The sequence below is a fragment of the Ovis canadensis genome, chromosome 1, assembly GCF_042477335.2.
Source record: "Ovis canadensis isolate MfBH-ARS-UI-01 breed Bighorn chromosome 1, ARS-UI_OviCan_v2, whole genome shotgun sequence".
In the NCBI taxonomy this organism is placed as follows: Eukaryota; Metazoa; Chordata; class Mammalia; order Artiodactyla; family Bovidae; genus Ovis; species Ovis canadensis.
The window spans coordinates 89,118,387-89,144,682 of NC_091245.1; the positions used below are offsets into that span (position 1 = coordinate 89,118,387).

A 26,296-nucleotide genomic window follows, 5' to 3' on the forward strand; every position below is an offset into this window, starting at 1 on the left:
AAAAAAAAATAGGTATGAGGATTTCTCATATTAGATTTAGATATACACGTGTATTTCTTCTAATGGATAAGAAACAAAAGAGGTTATTTCAAATCCTTTATCTTTTTATAAATTCCATGACTCAACCCTTAATTTTATAATGAGAACATGACAATTTCAGCTCTCAATATATGATGTTCACTTTTTTCTCACATCACTTAAGGTTATTTCTTTTTCATATAATAGAATTCACTATAAATTGATAAAATAGCTATCGTTGTCATGTTGAGGTTGCATCTGCATTACTAACTTACACCAGTCAGGCACCATGTTTATCTGTCTCACCTGAATATTTCCTAAATACCAAAGATCCTTTCAGATCCTTTGGGCATCTGTTGTTCTCTGCCTATAATTAACACCTAACATGTTTTTCCATGTATTATTCTTGATTACTTTTTAAAAATATTTATCAAGCACCTAACAGGATTGTCAGACAGCATTTTAGGGACAAAAACACTGTGGAAATAAAAGAGACAAAGCCCTTGCCTTTGCCCTTCTGGAGATTCCACTCAAGGCCAACTCAGTTGAGTTCTCTCCTCTCTACAGCCTAGGTGACTCACACAGCTTCCACTCCAGACTTCTATTAAAATCACAGACCACACTGTATTGCAATGTGTCTGTTTACAGGCCCATCTTTCAGTGCAGGATGAAATGCATAGATCCTGATTAACACCCTACCATTTACTAACTGGGGAACCTTGAGTATGTTCTATGTATACCCACGGTTGCCCCCTATCTAAAAAACGAAGCTAGCAATTCCTTCCCAGACTCATCAGATCAACATAAGGAAATGAAACTGTGGTCATGCATGCAAAGTATCATGCAGCATAGCTGCAGGCACACAGAAGACACTCTGTGAATGTTAGTTCCTTCCCATTTCCTCAAACTACTGAAAAGATTAAAAAGACAAAGTTTTTATCCTCAAATTGAAGTAATATAGGAAGGAGATAAGAAGGATCTCAACCCTGATAATGGTAATCAAAAAAAAGAGGAAAGTCATATCCGCTAAGGAATCAATAATAAATATCTGGTGAATATTTGGATCAGGTTTAGGAAAGTAAAGTATCAAATACTGATTCAAAGGACTGCTCCTTCCAGCTCTAAAATGTTTCTTAAGACACAAAAGATTTTGTTACTCTTTGATCATCTTCAGAGAGTGGGGATTGTCTTTGCTTCTACCTTTCAATTTTTCAAGAATAAATGCATATGTATTATTCTTATAATCAGAAAAAAATTCATGGAACTTCCCTGGTGGTCCAATGATTAAAACTCTGTGCTTCCAAGGCAGGGGGCATGGGTTTGATCCGTGGTTGTGGAACTAAGATCCCACAAGCTGCATGGTATCACCAAAAAATAAAAGTAAATTAGAAAAAAAAAATCCATAATTTTAACTGTGGTATTCCAAATGATGCTCCTGTTTTAGATTACCCATAAGTAAGTAACTTATGGGGCTTCCCAGGTGGCTCAGATGGTAAGGAATCTGCCTGCATTGCAGGAGACATGGGTTCAATCCCTGGGTCAGGAAGATCCCTCGGAGAAGGGCATAGCAAACCACTCCAGTATTCTTGCCTGGAGTATTCTATGGACAGAGGAGCCCGGCAGGCTACAGTCCATGGGGTTGCATAGAGTCAGACACAACTGAGTGACTAACACTTTCACTTTCAAGTAAATAATAGCATGCACTTCCAAGATGGCTGGCTAAGTGTGCTCTGGATCAGAATGACAAACTGGCCTACAAATAAAAATAGCCAAGCCCATCACCTCATCAGCATCGCATTTCAACCTAGTGGTCATTATGCATCATTAAAAAAAATTATCTGATCACTATTATATGTTATTTATATTATTATACATATATTAAATACAAGTTCTTTTCTTTTTTTGGCCACGTAGCGTGGTTTGTGGGATTTCAGTTCCCCAACCAGGAATCAAACCCAGGCCCTTGGTAGTGAAGTGAGGAGTTCTGACCACTGGACCACCAGGGAATTCCCAAATAAAAGTTTAAATATTTTGAAATATAAAATACATAGACATTCTAACAATTTCTTCTTATACCCCAGTGGCTAGTCTCATGCACCCTACCTACACATTCATAACTTGAACCAAGAGAACACCTGAAGCACACCTGCAGAATTGTCTCTGAACTGTGAATTATCCCTGAGGTGAAATTTATATTTGGTTGTATGTCGTTTGGGGAGTTTAACAGTGAAGTCTTGCAGGTAGGGTCTATGAGCTGAAAGGAACTTTGCAGAGTATCTAGTCTAACTCTATCATTTTTCAGATGAAGACAATGAGCCTAGGAGAAGTAAACTTAAGTACCACAGAGTTTACACACATTAAAATGTCGGAGGAAATTCTCCAGATAATACTACCAAGTTCATTAGCAAAAAAGAATTAAAAGGCAGCAGAACAGAGACAGAAAAGGAAGTGTCTAGTGTTCTATCAGAAAATCACACGCAGTACCATCAGAGAACTGAAACTCATAAAGAACTCAATGGCCTCAAATTATAAAGAGCTCTTTGAAATGAAAAGCAAATTCTCTAAGGGGAAATAAAAATGACGGAAGACTCTCACGAATATGTACGCTCTCTTGGGGTTACTAGAAAATGAACTGGCTCTTTAAGCTACAGGTCCTTAGATCAGAGTGGTGAACACTGGTGACTTATCAAAATTATTCCTAGAACTGGAAACTTTATTCTTTGGATTTTATAAATCTTCTTAAAGTAGACTCAATCTGTTGGTGACCTGTGTGCTACACCATACCATTGTGGAAACAATAAATGAAATGGCACTGCCCTGATCTCTTCTTGACATTTAAAACAGATGAATTTAGCCTTTAAGTCTATCACCTTTAAGAAGTGCTCTATTTTCTGTGTTGGAAAGGTTATTTTTCAGAGGGTACACAAACAAATGAAACAACTACAACAACCAACCAAACTGAGAGGAAATCAACCAAGTCGTTAATCACTCCTGGAGGAGCAGAAACTAGAGGGAGGCTGGAAAAGACTTTGAATTTCACTTTTATAATCACTCTAGTACTGTTTAAAATGTGTTATAATAAAAACGTATTGCCTTTATAACTGGAAAAAAAAAAGATTATGGACATAGCACATGTAATCAAGTACCCATATTGAAATCACAAGTAGTTTTGATATTTCAAAAACATTATCAACAAATGTAGATACTTAGTGTGTCAGAAAAATCTAGGCAACATGTCATAAAGAGTAAGATCATAGTCTCTAGAATCAAATGGCTCGCCTGGTCAAACTGAATCTTGGTTCCATCAATTACTGAGTCATATGCCCTTGAACAAACAACCTCCTTGGACCTCTTTTCTTCCTCTATCAAATGGGGGTAATAGTTCCTAACTCAAAGGGTGGCTGTAAAGATTCAATTATTTAAGACCTATTTAAGAAGAATGCTTAGAACATTACCTTATACACAGTAAGCAAATCAATTGATGTTTGCCATTACCGTTATCTTTGAAAGAAAGTGAAACTGTCAGTCACTCAGTCGTGTCCGACTTTTTGAGACTCCACGGACTGTAGCCCGCCAGGCTCCTCTGTCCATGGAATTCTCCAGGCAAGAATACTGGAGTGGGTTGCCATGCCCTTCTCCAGGGGATCTTCCTGATCCAGAGATAGATCTCGAGTCCCCCACATTGTAGGCAGATGCTTATTACTGTTTTTCTAGTATTGTTGAATTGTAAAGGGAAAACAATTCCAACTCTATCTCCTGAAACCTTGAATACTTATTTGGAAAACAGGCATTGAGGTGTCACAATTCACTAAATAAACCTTAATCATCTGTCTCCATATTTCTCTATGACACAGAAAGAACCAAATACAACTTCCTTTTTCTGCTTTTATTATTGTAATATCAAACATAAAATTTGAATTTCAAAATGTTAAAATTAAATGTTGCATTCAATATTAAAACATGAATGATACATACCATTCGCCACAAGAATACATTTCACTGACCTGATATAAGGCAAAACAGGGTCAACATGGTGAAGTGTGATAGCAGTGATATATGAAAATATGAAAGCAGCCGCCGTCCAAATTACAAGGGCTGAAGGAAGGAAACTGAGGCCTTGCTGAAACCACCACATCTCAAACAGGTCTCCTGAGGCAGAAAAAAAAAACAAATTAGGTAAGATTATTCAAGAGTATCTCATCTATTCTACTTCAGTCATCCCATCCCACAAAATTGTACTTTTCATCCTCAGCTGTTTCACTTCTGATCAGTTCCCACACCATCTACTGACACCTATTCTCCTTCAGTTTCGTAGTAAATGGAACCAGAAATCAACCACTTTCTGCATCCAGACACTATCTCTCTACCCCATCTTTCCACACATAATCAATTACTAAGGACTATTAATTTCACCTCTTGGATTTCCTCAAATCTGCCCCTTCTCTCCATCTTCACTGCTACTACTCTACCTAAACCACCATCATTTCTTGACCAGATTATTATTATAACCTTCTAAATGGTCCTCCCTTAGTCTGGACCACAACCAACCCAGACTCTACTATATTTTTAAAAAAGCATTCTAATTCTTAAATACCAATCTGACCACTTTATTCTCCTCCAGAGAACCTTTCAGTGCCTCCCCCCATGCCCTTACAAGTTTTCTTTCCTTCTTAACATGGCCTATGGTCTTTTTATTGCCTGATCTCTATTTATTCAATACATTCCTCTCTGGCCACTTCTCTGTCCGCTCCCAGTTCCCTGCCCTAGCTACCATCATCTTCACCATCTATACAAAAACAGTGCTTACTGTGTCAGCAAGCCTACTAAGTACCTTAAACATATGATCTCCTTTATTCCTCTGAACAGAATCATAGAAGTTAAGAGAACTGCCCAAGGTCATAGGGCTGCAGTAGAGACAGTATTCAAACTCAGGCAGTTCCATTCTAACACCAATCATGATGCAAATCTCTTTCAGGTTGCCAACTGTGTCATGCCCTCTTGCACACCTTTGAACCTTTGTTTTGTCTGGCTACAAACAGTGTCACACCTCCTCCTCCACTACCACACATTAATTGCTATACATTTCAACTCTCAACTCTTCTAGCTTCATCTGAGTATTCCTGTTTTGTTTCCAACAGCACCCTTACTTTCTCAACAAGGACACTGCTTGTTTGGTTTTCTTTCTCACTTAACTTTAGAAGGCCTATCTATACTTATACCATACATCACCACTTTCTCCCTTAAATTCCAGACTGAGGATGTTGGTGAGTAATAAGGTGTCAATAATATGAATTAGGAAATATTAATTTATCTCCATGCATTTAATTTTTAAAAATATAGAAATACTTTCAAATTATAAGAAATTACTATTACACATGTGAAAATAATTTCATATTTGAAGGAGTATCTTCTCATAGTGTGACAGACTGCAATTCAGTATTTCCCATGAACTCTGTAAAAACTTACACTCTTATCTCCACGATCCTTGAACATGCTCAGCTTCCTCATCTCTGACTGACCTTCCAAACAATGAAACATCAGCCATTTTTGACTTGTACTTCTCCTTAACTCTGATCATCTGACTTGCTACTAAATATGTACATCTAAACCTTGCTAAATAAGTTTCTTTTCCTTTATCCCTAGAGTCACCATTGTACACCCAATTTGAGTAATTTCCTGTCTGAATCATCATAATCTCCTCTTTTCTGTTCTTTCTTCCTGTCATCCCTTAACATTCCATCAATTTTACTCCTCTATTTAGTTAATCATGCTAGTTCCCTGGGGCTTCCCTCGTGGCTCAGGTGGTAAAGAATCTTCTTGCAAAGCAGGAGACCCAGGTTCAATCCTTGGTTCAGAAAGATCCCTGGGAAAAGGAAATGGCAACCCACTCCAGTATCCCTGCCTGGAGAAATTCCATGGACAGAGGAGCCTGGTGGGCTACAGTCCATGGGGTCGCAAAGAGTCGGACATGATTGAGCAACTAACACTTTCACACTGGGTGTCTTGCTTGGGAACTCTCCCTAGGCAGTAAATTGGAGCCATTGTTTCCCATCTCTCAGGGATCACTCCCAGTCCTTCTTCACCTGATGCCAATTCCTTGCGAAGTTCCTATAGGACTTTCCCCAGCATGTTTCTGGACAATAATTCTTAATTTCTATAAATTTTCAGTAACTTCTAAAAATCTGAATTTTAAATCTTTAGGAGTCTAGTTTCGAATTTGTTGGTTCTGATAGCCCTTGCACACATTTTTTTTTCCAATTTTTGACTATGAGCTCCTGTTTGAAGTGAAAGTGAAATCGCTCAGTCCTGTCCGACTCTTTGCGACCCCATAGACTGTAGCCCGCCAGGCTCCTCTGTCCATGGAATTCTCCAGGCAAGAATACTGGAGTGGGTTGCCATTTCCTTCTCCAGGGGATCTTCCTGACCCAGGGATCGGACCCAGGGATTGAACCCGGGTCTCCCGCATTGCGGGCAGAGGCTTTAACCTCTGAGCCACCAAAGAACCTGTTTAGATGATCTTAATTGGGAGTATTCTAAAAGGTTTAGATTAAGGGTGAATCATTCCAGAGAGTCTGTATTTTTTCCAGGTACTCTGGCACATTATGAACCTGGGTTGACTTTAATTTCTTGGCTTCCCAGTTTTTCAGATCATGTATACAAGTAAATTTAAACTTTGAATCTGAGTGATGACAGGCCCTATAGTTTTCAGTTCTTATGTGGTATCTTTATTCCCCCACCTGGAGCTGTGATAAAAGGAACAAATTTGTGATTCCTCTCTGCCAGGAAGGAGATATTTCTTCCTAGCCCATCTTTCATTGAATATGTAGATTTTTGAGGCTCCTGGTTGATTTGAGGGAAGAGGTGGTTCTCCAAGGCCACGAGTTGTACAACTGCAAATGGGAATATTTACACTTTTTTTATGAAAAAGTCATCCCCTGACACACAGGCATCACCTACACAAATTATGTAACATGAATGGTGTCTCTGGAAGTTATACATCCGGGAGGTCAAAGGGTTATGAATTCTCTCTAACTTGGGTGGTAACAGGGGTATCATTTATCTGTAATTGTACTTTATTTCAAAGCCCCCTCAAAAGACACACTACTAGTTTACGACCCTGGTGTCAACTCTTCGACTTTTTAGCCCTGGGAATTTTCCCTTCTTTCCTATGAGGACTGCTATACATTTACAAGGCTAATATAATTTATTCAGCATTTGGGTATTTTGGCAAAAGGGATTTTCAAAAGATTTTGTCCACCCTATTGCTAGAAGCATGACCTCTTAAAAAACAAACAAACAAACAAACACCAAAACTCCCAGAATCCCAAGGGCTGTGTTAATCTCAGGTATGTTGGAGGCTGTGGTCCCAGTCAAGTTCCAGAATATGGGATAAAGTCAGAGAAGAGAGTAGGAGTGCTGGAGATAGATGATTCATTTTGTTCAAAGTTAGGGAAAGCACTGTCTTTGTCCAGGGAGAATGGGAAAGCCTATTTTATTTTACTTTTTCGGCCTTGCCACGCAGCTTGCACGATCTCAGTTCCTGGACCAGGGAGTGAACCCAGGCCATGGCAGTGAAAGCCTGGTACTCTTAACTACTGGGCCACCAGAGAATTCCCACATGACCTCTTCCTTTAATTGTTTGTACATGTCCAGATCTTTCCTGTTCTTCAAAATCGGGCTGAGATACCATATCCATACAACCTTCCCTAATCCATTTGTATCTGGAAATAAACATTCCTTCTTCTGAGAACACCTGACTTGCACATCTCTTACAGCTCATTTTTTTGACAGTATAAAAATTGGGGAGGGTGTCTGAAGTGGATAAAATCCTTGATGAGGAATTCCCCTTCTCTACTCACAGAATAGGGACTTGCCCATAAAAAAGTACTCAATAACCCAAACCAGATGCTCATAAACCCCAAAAAGGTTCATGAATTTTCTATTTCAGTTAACAGTACAAGCGATCCCCAACTTACAGTAGTTCATCTTTACGATGGTGCAAAAGCAATTTACATTCAGTAGAAATCACATTTCAAATTTTGCCCTTTTCCTAGCCTAGTGATATTCAGTACAATATTCTTGTGACAAGATGCAGCTCCTGGTCATTTGCAACCATTCTTATTCCTAGCTACCACTGCTGCTGCTAAATCACTTCAGTTGTGTCCGACTCTGTGCGACCCCATAGATGGCAGCCCACCAGGCTCGCCCACCCCTGGGATTCTCCAGGCAAGAACAGTGCAATGGGTTGCCATTTCCTCAATGCATGAAAGTAAAAAGTGAAAGTGAAGTCACTCAGTTGTGTCTGACTCTTAGCAACCCCATGGACTGCAGCCTACCAGGCTCCTCTGTCCATGGGATTTTCCAGGCAAGAGTACTGGAGTCGGGTGCCATTGTGCCTTCTCCACTAGCTACCACTTTAAACACTCAAGTACGATTCTCATTTCTTTTGGCCTGTGTTTTTCCTTCCCCTCCATCCATTCTACATGCGCTGCCAAATTAACTTTCCTAAAACATATTTCTGCTCAAAAACTTCTTTAAATAAAATCGTGTGAACTTGGGCAAGCTCCATTAATTTCTCTGAATCAGTTGCTCCTTTGAAAAATGACAATAATATTATCGGCAAAGGCTGTACTGTCCAATACAGTCAGTACCAGCCACAGGCGAAGAGCTGACTCACTGGAAAAGATACTGATGCTGGGAAAGACTGAAGACAAAAGGAGAAGGAGGCGGCAGAGGAGATAGCATCAGAGACTCAATGAACAAACTCGGGGAGACAGTCGAGGACAGACGAGCCTGGCTTGCTGCAGTCCATGGGGTCACAAAGAATGGAATAACTTAGTGACTGAATAACAACAACAAAGCCACATGTGACTATTTAAATTAAAAATTGCAATTCCTCAGTTGTACTAGATGCATTTCAAGTGCTCAGAAGCCACAGCTGTAGCTACCATACAGGATGGTGAAAACATGGAACATTTCCATTATCATGGAAAAGTTCTGTTGGACAGTGCTGGATTACTATTACAGGGATTACACTGACATAGCACAAGTAAAGAACCTAAACACTTACTGATACTGGTACCTTTTAGTATTAACTGTTAAATGCTCTAAAAGAATGCCTGCTTCAGAGAGGTTTCCTCAAGAAGTAAATGAGATAATATATGTAAAGATGCTCTCACGGGTGGTCAGTAAACATTTGTTCCTCTTTTAGAATGAAAAAGATGAAAGTTCACAAAATACCAGTCTTCAAATATGCCCAAACTTGCACCTTTTTGTAAGTCCTGAAACTCACATATAAACAAAATAGAGGCTGTTTCAACCCACGTCTTTAAAACATGTAAAATTTCAAGTCAATGCACCAATATTGCTCAAGGGTAGAGCACTATGCTATTAATTTTTTCTTTAAAGAGATATGTGTGTATTTTATAATAATATAATATATAGAATTAAATAATATTTTAAATCTGGGATTTCAATTTTCTCATTCTTTCTCACATTAGACACCTTTCACTGATCTCAAAAAGGATAAAATTAAATGAAGAACACTGAGTTCCCTTCCACAGAAGGAAAAACAATAACGAGGAAAAAAATGATAGCTTATTATTAAGCCAAATACAGCATTGACCAGTCCCTGAGATGCAATGGGAAGAACACAGTTGTAAGATCAGATTTACGTAAGTGCAAATCTCAGCTTTATCACATCCAAGCTGTACAATTTCAGGCAAGTTACTTAGCTTCTCTGAGTTTCAGTATTCTGATTTGTAAAGTAGCTATTCCTTAGAGTAGTACAGAGTAAACATACAAATAATCATGATGCTCCTGCTCAATCACTAAGTCATGTCCAACTCTTTCTGACCCTATGGACTGTAGACCACTGGCTCCTCTGTCCATGGGAATTTCCAGGCAAGGATACTGGAGTAGGCTGCCATTTCCTCCTCCAGGGGATCTTCCTCACCCAGGGATGGAACTTGTTATCTCCAGGGTTCCCTGCACTGGCAGGTGGATTCTTCACCACTGAGCCACCTGTGAAGCCCCATAATAATGATAGGTGATTTATCAACTCTGTACAACCACAATTAGCCACAGGGATGGGGAATGACAATTCTTAATTCCTTGTACATGTGAATCATCTTAGATTCCTATCTCCTTAGGTTTTGAGAGTTCTAGTTATCTAAATTGACAATTGAGAGGAAAAGCAGCAGCAAATGGTTGTTGTTCAGCTGCTCAGTCATATCCAACTGTTTGGGAGCCCACGGCAGTATGCCAGGCTTCCAGGTATTTCACTATCTCCTGAAGTTTGCTCAGCTCATGTTCACTGAGTCGGTGATGCCATACAACCATCCCATCCTCTGTCACCCCCTTCTCCTGCCCTCAATCTTTCCCAGCATCAGGGTCTTTTCCAATGAGTCAGCTCTTCGAATCAGCTGGCCAAAGTATGAGAGCTTCAGCTTCAGCATCAGTCTTTCCAATGAACACTCAGGTTTGATTTCCTTTAGGACTAACTGGTTTGATCTCCTTGCTGTCCAAAAGGCTCTCAAGAGTCTTCTCCAGCACCACAGTTTGAAAGCATCAATTCCTTGGCACTCAGCCTTCTTAATGGTCCAATTCTCATATCCATACATAACTACTGGAAAAACCATAGCTTTGACTATACCAACCTTTGTTGGCAAGGTGATGTCTCTGATTTTTAATACTCTAAGTTTGTCATAGCTTTTCTTCCAAGGAGCAAGCATCTTTCAATTTCATGGCTACAGTCACCGTCCACAGTGATTTTGGAGCCCAAGAAAATGAAGTCTTTCATTGTTTCCATTTTTTCCCCATCTATTTGCCATGAAGTGATGGGACCAGATGCCATGTTAGTTTTTTGAATGTTGAGTTTGAAGCCGGTTTTTTCACTGTCCTCTTGTACCTTCATCAAGAGGCTCTTTAGTTCCTCTTGGCTTTCTGCCATTAGGCTAGTCTTATCTGCATATCTGAGGTTATTGGGCAAATGGTTTACCAGTTTGCAAAGGTCCACTGAGAAATTTAAGTGCACCGAGGTGAGGAAGACTACTGTTGCCTGTGTATTATCACACTGAAAAGCTGGAAGCACTGCCAACCAAGCAAACTTGTAATTTTAATGCTTAATAATTTAAGAAACCTTTCAAGATTCTTGAAAATATGCAGGAATAACCTTCACATAGCAATGACAGAAACATTCAACAAAATGTTCTTGCATTTCTCATCTATCTTATCTCTGCTTTCCTTGAAGACCCCTGAATCAGAACTGCATCTACAAGTTTTAAATTCTGCAATATTTAAATGCCACCGGTAAAAAGATGAATTCTTTATGCTGTCTCCTCTAAGTGGTGACTGCTTAGGGACAATAAAAAAGTAAATTCTGGATATTCCAAGTGAAGAAAGAAAGCCACGGGTACACAGAATTATGCCCAAAGCAAAGCATAATAGTAAATGGTTATTTTTCTAAACTCTAATTTGGCCTTCTGATAAACATACTATTCTCGTAATGATTAAAAATTAAATAGTTTAGAAATTTAAGTAACACTTTTACAAGTCAGATCAAACATTACAGGGAGAGAAGTCGAGGGAGAATCTGATGGTGCATGGCAAATTAGAGCTGTATTTAGTATTGGTTTATAAATTTAAATTCGGGAGAACTGGAAAAATGTGGAGTTTTACAAATGTATCCTAATGTAAGCACAGTTGTGAGGATACAAAGGACTAGGTATTTACCTTTCTATACTGGACTTTCCTGGTGGCTCAGACGGTAAAGAATCTGCCTGCAATGCAGGAGACCCAGGTTCGATCCTTGGGTGGGGGAGATCCCCTGGAGAAGGGAATGGCTACCCACCCGTATTATTGCCTGAAGAAGTCTATAGACAGAGGAACCTGGCGGGCCCCGGTCCAGGAATCCCAGAGTGGGGCACGACTGAGCGACTAACATACACACCACACACAACACACACACACACACACACTACTCTGCTCACCCTAAGGCAGACAGGAGCTTCGGGTAAACACAAAATGAAAGTGAAAGTGAAGTTGCTCAGTCGTGTCCGACTCTGCGACCCCATGGACTGTAGCCCCCAGGCTCCTCGGTTCATGGGATTTTCCAGGCGTGAATACTGGAGCGGGTTGCTGTTTCCTTAACAAGTCACCACAAAAACCTTCCTCCCCTACCCCACCCTTCCAAGGAATCCAAGCCCGGGAGTGACAAAGGGAAGGTGTACTCAATCACATTTTTTTGTGGGACTGGGGCAAAGGTTCTCGATAACCGCTTAAAACAAATAAAACCAAGGAATTATTTACACCCACCGCTGCCTTCTTCCGGAGGCACAAAGAACTGGGACGAAGAGCTCGATTAATCCGTGCCTGAGGCAAAGAAAAGATGTGGAAGGCGGAGGCTTGGTAGGGCTTGAGGCAAGCGAGGCGTGGAGGAGTGCGGGGGAGGGGGAAAGACCAAGAACTCACACAGAAAGGTGAGGCGCGGAGACCTGAACCCAGCCTGCACCCACTCAAGACCCCTCCTCCCCACTCGGACTCCCAGCAGTCCGTCCGCGCTCCGGCTGCCATCTGGTCCCTCTCCCGCAAGTCGCACAGCGTGGTCCCTGGAAGCTGGACGCCTCGCACGCCCGCCACGGGGTTGTGGGGCTCCTGGCAGCATCCCCCTCTCTGACCCGCCAGATCCCACTCTCTAATACACCCCTACTTAGCTGGGGCTGGAGCCGGCTCTCATCCCCTATTTGGCCTACCTCGCTCAGACGACCCTGCCAGTACGGGCCGCCGGGTCTGGAGGCGTCCGGCTGAACCGAGATGGGGCAGGGCCCCGAAGCGCGCTCCCGAGCAGCCAAGCCGGTCCCGGGGCACGCTCACTACTCGGAGGTGCGCGCTCGCGCCGCCGCCTGCTCCGACACTGTATCCCTTTACGGCAATCGCGAAAGTGTCGTGAACGTGCTGCCGCGGATCAGAGTCACCCAGTCGGCTGGAGTCGCAGGTCTTAATTCTAGCGGTGTGCTTTTGCGGGCCGTGGTAAGGTTGCGAGGCTCGGTCCTGGGGAAGCAGCCAGAGTATAAAGAATGTGTCGGGGGCCACGATTCTCAAAAGGGGCGGAGAGAGGGCTGCAAGTTGTGGGGTGGGGCATTGGAATATATCTCTGTATGGACTCGCGCGAGGTGAACGCAGTTTCTTCCTCGCGCAGTTAGCCTCGCGCGCGGGCTTGTGGGGAGGGCGAGGGGCTAGTGCTCCTCTGACCCTGGATGGAGAGATTGAAGTGGCGCATTGCCAGCGCGAGAGCTCGGGGGCTGCTGTGCTGGGTGTAAGGCTGGAGAAAACCTCGGCGGCCCGGGCTGGGCGGGCCGAGGGCTAGGGGCGCTGCCTGCGCGGAACCGACCTTGCCTGTCAGGTCCACACCCTCCTGCTCAGGTGTTGCTAAGTCCACAAACCGTGTTGAATCCTGTGCCGAATTTGCCTTCCGCTTGGAATACGGTGCTGGTGATTCGTGGCTAGGGCCACACTTCTTGGTCAGCAACTTTTCTAGAAATCTCAGAGTATACTGACGATCTCTAAGGTTGCCACCTAGGATTTATTTCAGAAGTATTCTTGGAAGGACGGAAGGGTTTGCTTGCTAGTCTTTGCCGGTGTCCCTAGAACACTAGATGAATGGGATCTTTAAATGTTGCTGTGTTTAACTTGTTTTTACTCCAGTTCGGTGATTGGCGTTTTTGTGTCATTTATGACATTTTTCATCATTGGTATTAACATATATGTATGATTTTGCTTTAAGTCTCTTAGTTCATTGATGAATCCCTGTTAACGGTAATAGGCAAGTTCATAATTATCTTTAAACAAACGTTAGGGTCGTGTGTGTAAACAAGGAATAAAGATTCTGTTTCTAGTCTCGTACTGCTGGGCATGTGTTCAGTGGAGGTGTTGAATTGAGAGCATTTGGACCATAAGAACTTAAGAACCATTGGCTTTCACGTAAAATTCCAGATATTCACGTTCTAAAGGCATTTTGCTACCTATTCATTTCGTGCTGAACAAAAACTATTTGGAAGCCCCTTGTGCAACTTGTCTTTACAACCCTTGCATTTAGGAAAAAAGCCAGATAAAGCTGCCTCTTGTATTAACCTGTTCTGACAGAGGTACCTTCATTTGTTGTCCAGCTATTAGATTATTATTGAATATTTACAATTATGGTTTCATAAATGCATTCTTCTTCCTCTCCCATACCCAATCTCTTAAAAATTTACTTTATAAACACTATTATATGTTTGATATTTAAATATAAACTTGTTTTATAACCCCCGTTAGATATTACTGCATAGTCAGTGTGTTTTCTAGGCAGCAGTAGACTTGATAAGGCTAAAAGTACCGGTGACATTCTTTTTGAGGGTCATGCTATGCTGTCTCTTTTAAGGGAATAGGAAAATAATCCACCAAATGTTAAGCTTTGGCTTTTTTTGCTTGTTTGTTTGTTTCTGAAAGAAATTGTTTCCTTTTTTTTTTAAGGAATGCAAGGTTTCACTTCAGCAAAGCAGTAGATCTAAATTGTGTTACACAGTACTGTTTTAGCTTCCAAGTCTTCTGAAAAGGCTTTTGTTTTTGGTAACTTGTTCTGTGTATCACTTGTTAAATAATGCTGAATGTAATCCTGTGATCCTTTTAATTTTTTTAAGCTTGATTTTTTTATAGTTTGCTCTGCCTCCCAAATATTGTTCACCATTGGTATTTTCCTTTAATAGTGCCATAGAAGTGGAAAGAGCTGTGTAGTCACCAATTCCTGTGAAAGGGTTGTAAACATACTGCTGAATCAGTGCAGCTCAAAACTTGGCACTCTTAGACAGAGGGGGGATGGGAATTCTGGAATTTCACACTACAGGTTGGATATTGTGTAAGCTTACCTTATGCTCTGCTGAGCGGTTGGAGATTCCTTTTTTAGTGTGATACTTGTCAGATTTTCACCAGTGCTGAACACTGGAATATTGTAGGCAGCATGTTATTATCTGTAGAGCTATAAGCACAGATGTTTTGCATCACAGACTTAAATATTAAGGTCTACAAATTGTGTATAATTTTAGTAAAGATACTTATTAAATGTCTATGATTTTATTTTTGTACCTTCATTGGACTTTTCACATAAGTACATGTCTATGCAAAGAGGAATTTTGTTAGACCATATGTGCACCCTTCCCTGAATTCCCACAGCAGTTTGTTCATAATATGTTATAGCTTAGTTATTTACAAGACTCCCCACCACCACTTTGAGCTTGAGGGCATGGATGGCATATTTCAGTCTTTCTGTTCCCTCTAAGATCTAGAACAATCCGGTGCTATTAAATAACTAGATGAATCACATTTGTTCATTGTCCCACAAATAAGTACAGATCACCCACCTAGTGTTAGGTATGGTATAAGATTTTGGGAAAAGAATGTTAAGACATGCATGGCTCCTGCACTCCTGTGTCTTACATATCAGTGTGGGGAAAAGACCAAAAAAACCCAACAATTAACAAAAAAAACTTCAAAATGTGTTAAGTGCTATGAAAGAAGTATCATGTTCAAGCCAAGTTATAGCAGAGGAGGGAAATTTGCTGATTACAACTGGAGAGGTTACATAGGACAGTGATCAGTATTATTGTAATCTGAATTCCAGGTAATGAGGATTTTAAAACATTTAAAATGTTCACTTTTATTGTTATAATTTGTTAAAACACTTTCTCAGTTAATAAACTGGCTGTGCTGCAAAATTATAGATTCCTTTATAGGTTAATTGATGGCTTTCTATAAGATCAGAATAAAATATTAACTCCTTGCCACAATCTATAAACCTCTGCATTGTTGGGCTTTTCATACTCTCCTTTATCTCACTCTTTCATATGGTTTACTGTGGTCCAGCTATAGTGATCCCACAGATATGAATAAGAAAGATAAGCTGGATTTTGCCTCAGGGTCTGTTTTCCTTTCTTGAACTGTTCTCTTGCTCTTGGAATGGCTCTCTCCTTTTCCTCTGAATTTAGTATGTGAAGTGAAAGTGAAGTTGCTCAGTCGTGTCCTACTCTTTGCTACCCCATGGGCTGTAGCCTATCAGGCTCCTCGGTCCATGGGATTTTCCAGGCAAGAGTACTGGAGTGGGCTGCCATTTCCTTCTCCAGGGGATCTTCCCAGCACAGGGGTCAAACCTGGGCCTCCTTCATTGCAGACAGACACTTCACTATCTGAGCCACCAGGTATAAATGCTTCTTTTTCATGGTCTTCAACCACCTTATCTACAATGTTCGTCTTCAACTATTTTCTGACTCCACATCTTGTTTTCTTCATACTGCCCACCACATTGTGTAAGTGTGTAATGTCATTTGCTTATTTGCCTTTTTTTACTTATTTTTCCATTGGACTTGGGAACTGGGATCATGTCTGTCTTGTTTACTGCACTCAGATATTGGCTGAATGCATTTGAAACTTGGAATCCATTTTCTCATAAAAACTTGTCACTGGTGGCTGGGTTTCTAAGCTAACCAGCACTAGTTTTCATTTCTTGCATTAATTTTTTAGTTCCTTGTAGTGTGGGTAGAAAATGATGTTTTCTCCTCAACCTTTTGGTCATAGGCTTGACTCTAGATAAAAATCTCAGGTAGCTAAAATAATTTTTGTAATGTTTGTACCTCCTTTCCATACTCCTATCTCAGATCCTTTCCCCTTTCTCTCCATGGAGTCTCCTCTTCTATTGTAGCAACCTTCTCTGTCTTGCTCCCTTGATATGCTTGCTTTTCACTTGCTGAAATTCAGAAACTCCTCTTTCTTTTTTCCTGAGATGGTTTTCCTGGAAGTTGCCTCCTGGTTTCAGGTGTGATGGGAGGAGGGAAGAGTGGAGCTGGATCTGTGGCAGTGTCAGCAGCCTCTTTGGCTACCTGTGTGGAAAGCAAAGGGCAGCGTGCATCTGAATTTTTATTTGCAATCTTGTTGCTAGTAAGCTTCACAGAGATAGTGTTGCTAAATTGAAATATCCTTTTTACATGTATGTATTATATAATAAGTAGGTCTAGGAAGGTTGGTCAAAATGTAGATTTTTCTTAAATAGAAGGACAAAAATCTAGGTCAGAAGGGGAAAACACTTAAAAGGAAAAGTATCCAGTTTATCATATAGTCCTGCCAGATGCTCAAACATAAAACCATTAGGATCAGAAACTTGTAGCTGTTTAGTGCCAAAAGCAGGCCAGCATCCTCAATGTGTCACTTTTTTTTTTCAAACTATGGGAGAATGGGTCACTACAATAATAAAATATAAATTGAGTTGGCCAAACTTTTTATTCCCATTTAAGTGGAAATCTGTAAGAGCTGATTGATTATAGCTCGCCAAATATGAAAATACATCATTCAGTTTGACTTCTGAAAATTTGGCCGCTTGATAGTACAGTATTTTGGTGGTCATTGGTCTGTTATTTCATCATCTAAAATGATTTTGTAACCAGATGTTTGACATTATATAGATATTACTTTAAAACACTTTAAATCAGTTTCTTTATGATACAATTGAGTGTGTGAAAGAATTCTTTGAATAGTAGAAAATTAACTTTGGTTTGTCTTGGCTTGAAATTATTTTGTTATTTTTATTTCAGAGCACTTGAGTTAGTTAAACTGGGCTACCAGTGATTCTTTCGAAATTTCTGAAAATGTAAGTCAGTTAATAACTACAGTAACTATTCTCTAAACCAATTATTGAGATACAGGATTAACTGAGGTTTGGGATGCCACTTTAGATCATTAGTGACACTGGAATTTATTTATGGGAATAGAGAGAAGTTGTGGGCATATTTTGATACTAAGTTCGTTGCTGAGTTGTCCTAGACCCTGTATCACATTCTGTATTCCCATAGTGCAGCATTTCTGGGAATTTCGTACTGTGTTCTGGATAGCTTTATGCCAGATCAAAGTACACCTGTGTTGGTCAAATGCCACTATCCTTTTAGTTCTGTTAAGATTTTTTTTTTTCTTTCTTAATCCTTTAATGGTTTCTCTTCCTGCTCACTAACCATGAGTTTCTTTTTCTCTTCATACTTAATCCTTCTAAGAAATTTTCTGCTTTCCAATCTTCAGCTAGGCGTTAGCTTCCAAGTTAAAAAATTGAAATTTTGATATCTCACCCAAACTCCAGTCATTTGATTTTTGTCTAAAACCTCTCTACGTAAAAGTTGCATGTATGTCTTTCCTACTTTCATTCCGAGATCCCCTCTCGTCTCATACCTCCCAAAAGCCAAAATAACTGATTTTCCTTCTAAACTCTCCTAAGTATTTCCTCTTGATTCCTCCTCCTAATTACTTACAGATTTGACTGTCTTCATATTTCCATTTTTACCACCCTACTATAGGCCCTCACCACTTCAAACCTTTGGTGTCACCATACTAATTTTTATGTTATCAGCTTCTCATTGTTTTCTTACATTGGTTAATAACTTACGGTAATTATATTATTTCTGATCCTTTCTAAGTCAGGTACAAGTACTTCGTGGGTTTAAATTTAAGGTTTACAAAAAACCTTATGAGGGACAGGGAGGCCTGGCCTGCTGCAGTGCATGGGGTCGCGAAGAGTCGGACATGGGTTTGTGACTGAACAACAACAGCATAAACAGTCGTCACTGAATGCACTTATAAATGTTTTTTACTGCCTCAGTTTATCAGTTCACTCTGCTAACACATAAATACTGTCTTCTTAAAGTTAATTTTTTTCATTGTTGTTTATTCCCTCATGGAATATTATCTATGTCCCTTTCTGCTAAAAAGTTCTGTCTTTTAATTTAAACAGAAACCCTGTTTATATGAACCTCATTTAACAGCTGTGTGAACTTGGACAAGTTAATTAGCCTCTCTGTGCCTTAGTTTAATTTTCTGTAAAAAGTGGAGTAATTAATAGTATTTAGCATCTATGGTGGTTGTGAAGATTAAATGAGTAAATATATAAAACTTGCTTAAAGTGTTTAGTACATAGTAAGTGCTCAATAAGTATTAGCTATTCACATTAAATAAAAATCTAGTTTAAGACCCATTCTATTTAAGTCATTTATCCAATATTAAGACTGGTTTACTAGTTGTCTTTGAGTGTGTCTTGGACCTCAGTTTCTGCATATGTGAAATGATCAGGTCATTATTAGATTTTTTCCAATTTATACTGTGATAGTAGTGTGAAACTGAAAAAAAAAAATCATGAGCTTTGAAGTCAGGTAAGCTATAAGGTAACAGGAAGCATATTATTATTAAAATTCTTAATATTTTTCACATAAAGATGAGGTTATGTGACTTCTTTTGGCTTTACACCAGTAAGAATTAGAACTAAAAGCAGATCCCTGTTTTTCTGATCCCTGTTTAATGTGTATTATTTTATTGCCAGTTCGATTTTTAAAAATGTACTGACATTGATATAAATAGTGGCTGACAAATATATCTTTTTTTTCCTACCCCCAGGGAAAGACCATCCACCAAAAGCTATAAAACAAGATAAAGTATTCTCCTCAAATAAAAGAAAGCCAAGATCCATGAGTGGGCATCGGTCGACAAGGAAACGATGTGGAGATTCTCACCCGGAGTCCCCTTTGGGCTTCGGGCATATGAGTACTCCTGGGTGTGTATTAAATAAGTTGTTCCAGTTACCTACACCACCATTGTCAAGACATCAACTTAAGCGGCTAGAAGAACACAGGTATCAGAGTGCCGGACGGTCCTTGCTTGAGCCTTTGATGCAGGGGTATTGGGAATGGCTCGTTGGCAGAGTTCCCTCCTGGATTGCTCCAAATCTGATCACGATCATTGGATTGTCAATAAACATCTGTACAACTGTTTTATTAGTCTTCTACTGCCCTACAGCTACAGAGCAGGTAAGAGGAATTTCTTTTATAACAGATATAAACATTTATTACATGCCGGAAACACTATAATTGGGATTTTTAGGTTATTTTAGCTAAAGGTAAGATAATGTAACAGCTATTTGTCAGCTGTTTTAAAGTATCCTGTCATATATACTATTAATAACTCTCATAACTACAACCTACTTTACATACACTATGCTTATGAGAAACCAGAAGCAAAGTGTGGACTCTGATGCCAGTGGATAAATTAATGTTAGTTGAGATTAACATGTAAAGTGTTCCTTTAAAATCAGTAAATCTCAATGCTTTACAAAAACAATTTTATCCCCCTTTATTATGGCTAATAAAGTCTTAAAGTCAAGTCAAGTCAAGTCGCTCAGTCGTGTCCAACTCTTTGCGACCCCATGGACTATAGCCCACCAGGCTTCTCCGTCCATGGGATTTTCCAGGCAAGAATACTGGAGTGGGTTGCCATTTCCTTCTCCAGTAAAGTCTTAGCAAGGTTTAAAATGATCAGAGAGGAAAGTCTCTGGTAGGAAGATGGCACAGCTATAAATTAGTCATATTGAAAGTGTTCTCTTGATTTCCAGTGAGAGTTGTTGAATATCCCTTTTCTCTTCCTGTAAACATATGTGGCTGATAACCCCAGGTGTATCTCTGTTGTTCTGTTATTTTAACACAGCAAAAGAAAATAGAAGAAAGAAACGTAATGTATTTCCTGCTCTGTATCTTGCTGTGGCTGCTGTTAAAAAAAGGAAATATGGTATTGCTGGGCATTCTCAAATATAAATGTCTCTGCTGCTCTTTCACTTTTACCTTCCCTCTGCTGCTAAGTCGCTTCAGTCGTGTCCGACTTTGTGTGACCCCATAGACAGCAGCCCATCAGGCTCCCCCGTCCCTGGGATTCTCCAGGCAAGAACACTGGAGTGGGTTGCCATTTCCTTCTCCAATGTGTGAAAGTGAAAAGTGAAAGTGAAGTTGCTCAGTCGTGTCTGACTCTTAGCGACCCCATGGACTGCAGCCTACCAGGCTCCTCCGTCCATGGGATTTTCCAGGCAAGAGTACTGGAGTGGGGTGCCATTACCTTCTCCCTACCTTCCCTCTACTCACTACTTAAAACCAAAACTGAAACTCAGTGGGTAAATTGAAGTTTATTTGGCTTCAAAATGTCCTTCAGTTCAGTTCAGTCGCTCAGTCATGTCCGACTCTTTGCGACCCCATGAATCGCAGCATGCCAGGCCTCCCTGTCCTTGTCAAAAAGTTAACCAAGGTAGTTAGGTAGATGAAAGAGAATCAAAACATTTACTGTGCCAGAATGATCAATACAGATAAGCCAAGAAGATAGAAGGTTATCCTCAAGTAAAGCTGTTGAAAGTGACTGTGTAAATCATAATGGCTACAATGCTCCTTGTCTTGTTTTAAACTTGAAGTAATTTTTTCAATGTAGTCTTTTTCAGCTGATTTTTTTTTTTTTGAGGTAAAATTATCACCATTTAATCCCTTATCCCTTTCTGTTTTCATTAATTCGTTTCCACATATAGCTCTTAATGTAAACAGGTATTGAGGGTCACAGTTACATATAAAACATATTTTTGTCTTTTGTCTTTTTCCAAATACTTTCCCCTCCCCCTTGATTACCTTTAATTCCTCTTTTACTATGCAGATATAATTCATACAGATTATATGGATATATTTCTGGTTTCCCCTCTTTTTTAACTATCTTGCTTTACGTCAATCTGGAAACAAAAATAAACACCAGTACAATTGTTTAAATATATCTTGGGATTCTTTATCACATTTCCTTGGCACTGTTTTTCCTGTGGATCACTTGAGGCTCTGACATCTCCTTTCAGAGGAATCTGGTCCAGATCTCACACATCCTTAGAGATACAACAGGGAAGTGGGTTGGTTCCATTTGAAACCTAAGTTCTAAACTAATTCCAGGAGAAAGATCAGGGAATGAGAACAAGTTCAAGATTAGCTTGGCCACTAATAGTCATTTTTTGAACACCTAGATGGCAACCCATTCCAGTATTCTTGCCTAGAGAATCCCGTGGACAGAGGAGCCTGGTGGGCTGCTGTCCATAGGGTTGCACAGAGTCGGACATGACTGAAGCGACTTAGCATGCGTGCATGCATTGGAGAAGGAAATGGCAACCCACTCCAATATTCTTGCCTAGAGAATCTCAGGGACAGAGGAGCCTGGTAGGCTGCCGTCTATGGGGTCACACAGAGTTGGGCACGACTGAAGCAACTTAGCAGCAGCAGCAGACTGTACCAGACACCATGTTCCCTGTAACACTTTTCTTCAGCCTCTTTTCTTAAGTGATTTGGAATTATTAGAGTAACCCTGGCATTAGTTAAATCTTTGGGAAACTTCCAGAATAGGAACTACGCTCATTTTAGAATGCTACTGGGAGAAATCAAGGTAGATTATGACTATAATAGTTTCCTGACTTACACATTCAGTGTATCAGACTCTTAACCCAGCTGAGACCGTACTTGCTCCTGAATGAGAAGGCTTTCTTCTTAAAACAACTCTGTGAGTTGTGAAATAATGGAAACAAAGAAGAAATAGATAAATATTAAAATGTTCTACATATTCACAAGAAAAAAGAAAAGTCCAAAGATAAGAAGGCTTTGCTTCTCTCTCTTATATATGTAATTACCATCTTGCTGTTTTCTAGGAGGTTGTTATTTAGTCACTAAGTTGTATCCAATTCTGTTCCAGGGTAACACATTTCCCCATTAAAATCCTAAACCGCCCCTTCCCCCAAGAAGTTCCTTGTTTTTCTAGTCCCCTTAAGCAGTAGTGTTCAGTAGAATTTTCTGTGATGATGATAGTGTTCTGTGTCTGTGTGATCTGATATGGAGGCCATAGGTACTTATGGCTATTGAATATTTGAAATGTACCTAGCAGCTGAGGAACTGAATTTTTGGTTTCTTATAATGAATTTACACTAAAATAGTCACAGATGGCTGGCTAATTGCCATTGTATAAGACAGTGAAGCTCTAGAGAATTACTGGATTCCTCTAGAAATAAGCAGTAAACCCAAGTTTAGAAGGGAGAGTTCTTAGTCACATAAGAGTAATCACTTAGTGGACTTTCCTGGTGGCTCAATGGATAAGAATCCCCCTGCCCATGCAGGGGACATGGATTTGATCCCTGGTCCGGGAAGATTCCACATGCCTTGGAACAACTAAGCCTTTGCGCCACAGTTGCTGAGCCCACTCTCTAGAGCCCATGGGCTGCACCCGCTGAGCCTCCATGCTGCAGCGACTGACACATGCACACTCCAGAGCCAGTGAGCCACAGCTCCTAAGTGCACATGCTGCCGCTGCTAAGCCTGGGCTCCTAGTGCCTGTGCCCTGAAATCGAAGACACTGCAGTGAGAAGCCTATGCAACACAACTGGAGAGGAGCCCCTACTCTCCACCACTAGAGAAAGCCTGTGTACAGCAGTGAAGACCCAGCACAACCAAAAGTAATAATAAAAACTTTAAGAAACAAATACGTTTAAAAAAAAAGATGAACCACTTAGTCCAGTGCTGCCATGTAAACGTGGTTATGAAATCACAGTTATTCTTTTCCAGGTTTGTAACTCGAGCTTGGGGGAGGTATATATGGTGATCTTTTTATCAGCCTCAGTGTTTTAAAGTATGAGATGCCAAAAAAAAACATTTAAGAGAAGATCTTTACCTTTAGTAACTGAGTCTATATAGGTCTCTGGGCTTTCCAGGTAGCTCAGTGATAAAGAATCTGCCTGTCAATGCAGGAGATGTGAGTGGGTTTGATCCCTGTATTAGGAAGATCCCCTGAAGAAGGAATTGGCAACCCACTCCAGTATTCTTACCTGAAAATTCCCATGGACAGAGGAGCCTGGCAAGCTACAGTCCATTGGGCTGCAAGAGTTGGACATGGCTGAACACCCACTCACAAATCGATCTCTCTCAGGGAGATACCTCTTTGTAGTGCAGCATATACTGAATATTTTTGGCAGCTCTGAGTAGTTTACTTTGCAGCTCTGAGCATTTAGTACAGTTAACTTGAAAACCAATATCTGAGAAAATATCTTGTGGTTATAAAATTGTTTTCATGGCCTAAGCATAGGAAAATAGGAAAAAATGATGCAAAAAACTCTTTTACTTTCTTACAGAGAACAGACCAAATAGAAGCTCCCTTTTTTAATGCATCGCATTTAAATTCAGTGTTAGTGGTTTAGTTTCTGTCTGACAAAAGAGAAATTGTTTCGTGAAAATGTGACCATAATAAGTATTTGGAAAGTAATGTAAGCACTCTGTCTAGTAAGTAGATCATTATTTCCATAGTGTTGCTTCATGAAACAGTGAAAAAAATAAGTCACGTGCTCAAATACATTTGGGAAATGGCAGCATGTTGCATCCTCCTTGAACATGCACAATACGCGTTAGCAGTCTTAAGGCCTGGAAGCAGTCCTGCAGTGGAAAAATCGCTTTAACATTGTTTAATCCGGTGTTTTCCAACTGAGTTTAACATGGAAATTTTCTTTTTGTGTAATACCTATGCTGCTGCTGCTGCTGCTAAGTCACTTCAGTCGTGTCTGACTCTGTGTGACCCCATAGACGGCCGCCCACCAGGCTCCCCCGTCTCGGGGATTCTCCAGGCAAGAACACTGAAGTGGGTTGCCATTTCCTTCTCCAATGCATGAAAGTGAAAAGTGAAAGTGAAGTCGCTCAGTTGTGTCCGACTGTTTGCGACCCCATGGACTGCAGCCTACCAGGCCGTCCATGGGATTTTCCAGGCAAGAGTACTGGAGTGGGGTGCCATTGCCTTCTCCAGTAATACCTATAAACATCTTCAAAAATACAACTTAGGAAAAACCTTATTAGCTATTCATTAATTGATTCTTAGAGTCTAAATGTTAGGAGGAATCTTACACAAGTTGTCTAATCTAATCTCAAATGGCATTTCTGTATTACCCCTGTGAAGTAGTTACCCAGCATCTGCTTGAGTATCCCTGCAAAACAGGAAATTTAATCCTCTCATAATTCTGATTGTTTTGAAAAGATTTTCATTATGTAGCACCTGGATCTTCTCTCCCATAGCTTCCAGCTTCTCTGGAGAATGAATATAACATATCTGCAAGTAAAAATATATTCGCCAAACATAATATTAATATGTTTTGTTACTCTTGTTTTTTAAATTTTATTTCACAGGCACCCCTGTGGGCGTATATTGCTTGTGCATGCGGCCTTTTCATTTACCAGTCTTTGGATGCTATTGATGGAAAACAGGCAAGAAGAACTAATAGTAGTTCTCCATTGGGAGAACTTTTTGATCATGGGTGTGATTCACTATCGACAGGTATTATTGATTTTTTAAATGTTAATGATTAATAGTATTAAAAGAAATATGAAAACAATGATAAAAGGCTTGTGATATTATAGTAGTTATCAGAAGTGATTTTATATTAAGTTTTAATATTGTCAAAAAATAAAAGCTGGTTAATACTTGTTCATTATTTGATGATATCAGGAAATTTAGAAATTAATTTCTACCTAAGTTATTTTTAACCCTAAATGTTATTGTTTTGGCACCTGTTGTTTTTAAATTCTTAGGGCATAATTGTTATCATGAAAAAATTCTCATAAATTATAGATGAGAGTTCAGTAATGGGAGACTAAGAAATTCATAGTCTTTGTATTTTTGTTTTTGCCTTTTTAAAGTTTTTATTAAGATATAATTCACTTACTATAAAATTCATCCTTTTAAAGTGTACAGTTTAGTGACTTTTAGTGTAGTCACAAAATTATGCAACCATTACCATTATCTAATTCCAAAGTGAAAAGTGAAAGTCGCTCAGTCGTGTCTGACTCTTTGTGACCCCATACAGTCCATGGAATTCTCCAGGTCAGAATACTGGAGTGGGTAGCAGTTCCCTTCTCAAGGGGATCATCCCAACCCAAGGGTTGAACTCAGGTCTCCCATCTTGCAAGCGGATTCTTTACCAGCTGAGCCACCAGGGAAGCCCTCTAATTCCAAAACATTTTGTCAGATGTCAGTTTTTTCCTTTCCACTCCAAAAGGGAATCATTTGCTAGTAGTCACTCTGCATTCCCTACTTCCCCCAGGCCCTGGTAACCACCAAGTTACTATCTCTATGAATTTGCCTGTTTTAGACATCTCGTATGAACACTTAGTAAATTCAGCCATTATTTTAACTCTACAGATATTTCTGAATTCTGATTCTACTCCAGGTTATATTAGCTATTAATTTTGTACTGGTAGATAAATGTTGATCAGTTTTACAAGATAGTCTTTAATTTAAATGGATATTATACAGACATTTAAAATTTCATTGTAGACTTGGACTGTAACTGTGATAGTGGGCTTTGATGAAAAGACTAAAAAAAAAGTACACTAAGGTGCTAGCAAAAGATATT

General features: G+C 39.9%; 2 protein-coding genes across 11 annotated transcripts in view; one reads left to right on the forward strand and one right to left on the reverse strand.

Moving 5' to 3' along the window:
- DRAM2 (DNA damage regulated autophagy modulator 2) overlaps positions 1-13,415 on the reverse strand; it is a 30,162-nt gene extending 16,747 nt beyond the window's left edge. For 3 of the 7 annotated variants that reach the window (XR_011258963.1, XM_069599809.1, XM_069599816.1), the window contains exons 1-2: positions 12,771-13,345; positions 4,023-4,167 (exon numbers count right to left, since the gene is read on the reverse strand). Coding sequence is in view for 6 of the 7 variants with exons in the window: in XM_069599809.1 (XP_069455910.1) it covers positions 4,023-4,153 (131 nt within the window). In the remaining variant the exon portion in view is untranslated. Of the gene's footprint in view, positions 1-4,022; positions 4,168-12,008; positions 12,391-12,770 lie in introns of all 7 variants that reach the window. The other 4 variants (XM_069599788.1, XM_069599814.1, XM_069599798.1 and 1 more) reach the window with 4 other exon arrangements.
- Positions 12,617-26,296, forward strand: part of CEPT1 (choline/ethanolamine phosphotransferase 1) — a 38,169-nt gene continuing 24,489 nt past the window's right edge. For 2 of the 4 annotated variants that reach the window (XM_069599743.1, XM_069599753.1), the window contains exons 1-4: positions 12,944-13,047; positions 17,634-17,689; positions 19,474-19,883; positions 25,071-25,218. In XM_069599743.1, the coding sequence (XP_069455844.1) occupies positions 19,545-19,883; positions 25,071-25,218 (487 nt within the window). In that variant the 5' untranslated portion in view covers positions 12,944-13,047; positions 17,634-17,689; positions 19,474-19,544. Of the gene's footprint in view, positions 13,048-17,633; positions 17,690-19,473; positions 19,884-25,070; positions 25,219-26,296 lie in introns of all 4 variants that reach the window. The other 2 variants (XM_069599733.1, XM_069599723.1) reach the window with 2 other exon arrangements.